Source organism: Rhipicephalus microplus, chromosome 8 (assembly GCF_043290135.1).
Source record: "Rhipicephalus microplus isolate Deutch F79 chromosome 8, USDA_Rmic, whole genome shotgun sequence".
In the NCBI taxonomy this organism is placed as follows: Eukaryota; Metazoa; Arthropoda; class Arachnida; order Ixodida; family Ixodidae; genus Rhipicephalus; species Rhipicephalus microplus.
In genome coordinates this window covers 37,871,799-37,876,776 of record NC_134707.1, presented here as the reverse complement: position 1 = coordinate 37,876,776, position 4,978 = coordinate 37,871,799, and the positions used below count along the sequence as shown (strand labels likewise).

At 49.8% G+C, this 4,978-nt stretch overlaps 1 protein-coding gene across 1 annotated transcript; it reads right to left on the bottom strand.

Annotated features, from left to right (window-relative positions):
- Positions 1 to 213: 213 nt before the first annotated feature.
- On the bottom strand, positions 214 to 2,894 carry LOC119165346 (neprilysin-1). Its single transcript, XM_037417525.2, has one exon. It carries the CDS (start codon positions 2,891 to 2,893, stop codon positions 437 to 439), a length of 2,457 nt encoding a protein of 818 aa, XP_037273422.2. The 5' UTR covers position 2,894; the 3' UTR covers positions 214 to 436.
- Positions 2,895 to 4,978: the final 2,084 nt, after the last annotated feature.

Sequence of the window (4,978 nt, the reverse complement as noted above, 5' to 3'; positions counted from 1 at the left end):
TGGTCTAGTGGCTCAGGTACTCGGCTGCTGACCCGCAGGTCACGGGTTCAAATCCCGGCTGCGGCGGCTGCATTTTCGATGGAGGCGGAAATGTTGTAGGCCCGTGTGCTCAGATTTGGGTGCACGTTAAATAACCCCAGGTGGTCGAAATTTCCGGAGCCCTCCACTACGGCGTCTCTCATAATCATATGGTGGTTTTGGGACGTTATACCCCACATATCAATCAATAGAGGCACGGTCAACGTAAAGCGTAGGAAGCAGTTTTAATGTCATATCTCCAACGCACGTTTGAATTCCCTATACAACAAAGTTTACCGACCTTGTGTTTTTATCGTTTCTTTTTATCCAAACACAAAGGACGCTAAAATAGTACCATGACGTAAAAGAAAAAAATAACCGAATTTACTTCTGCTGAAAAGCTTGGGGGATGTCAGGTTCACCAGACCATACACTTGCGAGTAGGGTTCATGGGAGAGCCTAAGGGGCAATGAAACGCCTTCGAGAACCTGGCGAAGTTTTTGAGAGGAATGTTCACTCGTAGCTTGCCGGGTATTTCGCCAAACATGAGCTTACGTTTCGAGACTTCGCTGTTGGGATTGTCACACAGTCCGACGGCGTAGAGGATGAAGAACAGCTGATCCATGCTCAGCTGTCGCCCATTCACTGTAATCTTCAGTTTGTCCGCGCCATCCTGAGACATCAGTGTCTTCATGTACATGTCAAACAACGGCCCAATGACGGCGTTGTCCGCGATGTTATCCTCCAGTCTCAGCCGTGCTTCGAAGTTGTCCCCTATGAGGTCGGCAATGTCGACGTAGTACTGGTCCTGGAAACAGAGCTCTAACTGCGAGAACTTGCTAATCTCGTCGGGGTTCCACCACGTGGCCACTGCTAGGTTGTGGTCCACCGTGGATCCGCGCCTGTCTACGGCGCCAAACATGCCCCGGAAGATCTCGGTGAGGACAAGGGGGAATAGTATTGGCTCAATGTTCTTGGTGATGTCGTTGAGGAAGGCGATGTTCGCGTGTGGAATGAAGAGGACGTTACGACCGAAGAAGTACTCATGTCCCGGTGAAAGAGCCGTGTGATCGTACCTGGCATCGAAGTCCCCCTTCGGAGGTCTGGTCTCCCAGTAGACGTTCATGGTTCCGGCCTGTAGCTCACGGAAGCTTTCCACTAAGTGACTTGTATCCAAGGGCTGAGCGTTGAAGTTGTAGTAGCTCGCGATGTCATTGATGTCGTCCGCGCTACCCAGAAAAACGAGGCGCATGTTCTCGAGCTTGTCGACGCCAATGCCGATGGCCGAACGGTCCAGCCATGACGAAGACGAGAGAAGGCGATCGCTCATGCTGCTCTTGAGCAGAACTTCGAGGCTCGACATGCTGTAGTCGTAATGCTTCAGAAGCAGCGTGGAGTTATTCTTGCTAAAAGTCATGCGGGCAAAGAAGCGCATTCCATGCTTGTACAGACGTTCCAGCAGATGCATACAGGCCTGGCGACGGTCTGGTACAAATTCCAGGTAATTGTCGTGACTCAAGCGCAGAAGAGGGCTCGCGGACTTGGATAGTAGTGGGGACACATGTACAACCATGCGGTAGCCCACGTAATTCATCAGGGTGACAGTGTCCGTTTCGTTCAGTACGCGGGTGAGGTTGGTGACGTAGTCGTGGTTCATAACGGCCACTGTTTTGTCGATATCAAACGTCTCTATATCTTGAAACAAGATGTTGAGGTATGCTTTCCAGCTCCACTTTCCCTTGGGGTCGAGCTGTCCGATGCTCTTGATTCTGTCTGCGAATTCCACGAAGCGTGGGGCCGACATGATGTGTTGAAGTTTTGTCTCAAGGGCAGCTATAGCTTCTGATTGCTCTGCAACGTCTTGCGCTTTGCCGAGAAGCGACAGTGCGAGGGCTATCTTTTGAGTGAAGTTGCTCGGTGGTTCATCAGGGTACGCAAGGTTGTACCTCTTCAGCGTTAAGCTGGGCACGTCGATGTGGACCGTGTACATGCGGTCGTCCTCGAAAGGCTTCTGCAGGAACAACCTGGCGAACGGGAAGACGCCGAGATCACGGTCAACAAAAGCCGACACTGCGACAATGTTCGAGCCCCGTGGAGCCCTTTTGTAGGGCCAGTTTCCAAGGTTGTACTCTTCGAGAAGGCCTCGTAGGGACGTAAGATTCTTATCGTCTTTCTCTTCGGACTGACACTTAGGCAGCAAAGAGATAGCCTGGTGGAGGAATACGCCGGAATATTTGTGGTAAGGCTCTTTATTCTCGCTGAGGTAGTTCCGGAAGAACCTCTCAATGTCCATCATCATCATGCCTACCGTTCGTTCCCTGTACACTCTGGAGTGTAGGTTGAGGCCTTGCGATGCCCATTGGCTGGAGCAGACATGTCCATAGAAGTCTATGCACGGGTTGATGGCCGTGTCGATGCGGCCACGGAGGTAGTTCTCGACCCAGGTGCATACATCACTCTGGCAGCTGGACCGGGTTGAAGGAACTTTCTTTTCATGCAATACCAAGTACCGGCTGTCCGCATCGTGTAGCGGGCTGCTGTCTTCGGTGGTTGTTGCGTTTCCCCGTAGCCGCATGAACGCCGCAGAGTGCTTAAAGAGCGCCATCACGGCATCGCCCGTGTGCATCTTGTAGGCGGTGATGGCCACGCCTGCGATGGTCAGGAGCACGAGCAGGCTACAGATGGCCACGCACGACAGGTGGGTGGACGAGCCAGACACCTGCATCTGCGACCGCGACCATGTTTCGACAGTACCTTCGGAGCCCGATGGTGACGCCGGACCCGGTAGTTCTTCAGACCGTGAGGTAGTCGGGAGAGGCTGCTCTCCGTGGTCGTCCTGCACGTCAACGTCTCGGTCTTCGGCAGCTAGAGACATCGCAGCCTGATGATCACGTCCCGCCGGTCTAGACTTAGGCTTCTTCTTCTGTGGCTTGCGAGGGCGCGCGCCTCCACGGGAAAGTCGAAGATGACGAAGACGCTGTTTTGTGGCATAAAGGAATTTGACTGATGCCCACAAGGGGGCGTGAAAAAGCTTTTTCGAACTTTTTCCTGTGGCTATCTAGTTTCTTTTACTTCTTTCACTTTGTTGTTTATATCAAGTTTGGTTCTTACATTTCGTCTTTATAATGAACAGTGTCGAAAAAAAAACAGCAGTAAACAAAACCGCAAGGACTTTCGGAGCCCGCAAACATTATGACCAGGCAAACTTGTGTACTCTCCATCATTCCCATGGTAGCGGAACGATCGCAGGGCCCGAGTTCCCCCTAGTTACTTTTAGAGAACTCTATACTTTAAGCGACCTACAGGTGGCACAATTCATTGTGTGACACCTTGTTGCTATTTTAATTTTCTTTTACACTCTGTTACACTGAATAACGTGATTACTTACCCGACTTTACGCCTGTGTATGGTCTTTTTGCGAAGGAAGTTCCGGCACAAGTGTTGCCACGAAAAAAAAATACTTGAGGGGGGAAATCTTCTGGCGGCCGAGACAGCGGACGAGGGCGGCTCGACAGTGTGACGGAGTAAATTCAGTTTTCGCCGCCGCACGATAGATGACGCTTGCGATGTGTTGCCACCGTTTACTTGTTCTTCTAAGGGCACGACGAATAAAAGTTGCGATACCGTCTCGCGATGGTAAACTTTCCCTGATCTACCGTAACATTAGTGGGTACAGGTGACTGGTATTTCGGTTGCAGTTACCGACGGATACAGCCCTATATACACGGTTTCATGAGTGGGTTCCAGCGCCACAGTATTGAGCTGCTAACCTTTGTGTTTAGCATTTTTAACAATTGAACGAACAGTGTTACGGTAGACGCTCACGCATGAAAATGGCTGGGTTGGTACATGTGATGTTTTATGTGAATTCACGTCGCAATGTAAGAAAAAAAGAAACATCGGCTTAACAGCCCAATATAGTGGCCCCCATACGAAAATGAAATATAGGAAAGAATTTTCGGGCAGACGATGCTTGTTCCTCGCCCATCTGTTGCGCGCAAGCGTGCGTGGGTGGCCCTGGAAAGAAAAGCTCCCGTTTCGGACGAGCCAGCTGTTGCGTATATATATATATATATATATATATATATATATATATATATATATATATATATATATATATATATATATATATATATATATATATATATATATATATATATATATATATATATATATATATATATATATATATATATATATATATACGATTCCGATTCGAACGTCGTTTTCGTTAGAAGCGTTGATCGGGCGATTCGGCCTAATAAACGCCGTCGAAATCCCAAAGCCAGAGCTGCTACTGTCTTACAGAGTGGTGGAGGCTGCTTAAATGCCCAAGTCCTCTGCGACGTCACGTTCCCCTGGAGCTTCTTTCGGGTCGCCGCTTGCTTCCACTGTCCGCTGTCATGGCTCAAGAACCGCTGCCCGGAACATCAAGAATTCCTGTCCAACAAACCGTTCCTGTGTGGATCGTCAACGCCCGGCAGTGCGACCCACTCATCTTCTCTGGTCTTCCACGCGACGACGTTGAGGTATGGCTAAAAGGATACGACATGACCAGTGTTTATAACCAATGGGATGAGCCTCAAAAACTCCGTCACGTCGCTGTCTATCTGTACGATGGCGCGAAAACGTGGTTTTTTACCCACGAGAGCAGCTTCCCAGATTGGCCAACTTTCGCTCAACAAGTCCGTAGGATTTTCGGGAAACCGAACATCCATTCCGAAGTGTCGAAACGAAAGCTCGATGGGCGTGCCCAACATCCCGGGGAGACGTACACTTCGTACATTGAAGACGTCCTTGCCCTTTGCCACCGCGTGAACTCGGCGATCACAAAAGCTGATCGTGTTCGCCACATTATCAAAGAGATAGGCTATGTCGCGTTTAACGCTCTGGCTGTTAAAAACCCCACCACCGTTGAGGACGTCATCACCACATGACAGCATCTTGATGTACTCCAAGC

What these genes read in the sequence shown, in the direction of transcription:
- LOC119165346 (XM_037417525.2), bottom strand. Translation starts at nt 2,893, where the DNA reads ATGTCTCTAGCTGCCGAAGACCGAGACGTTGACGTGCAGGACGACCAC.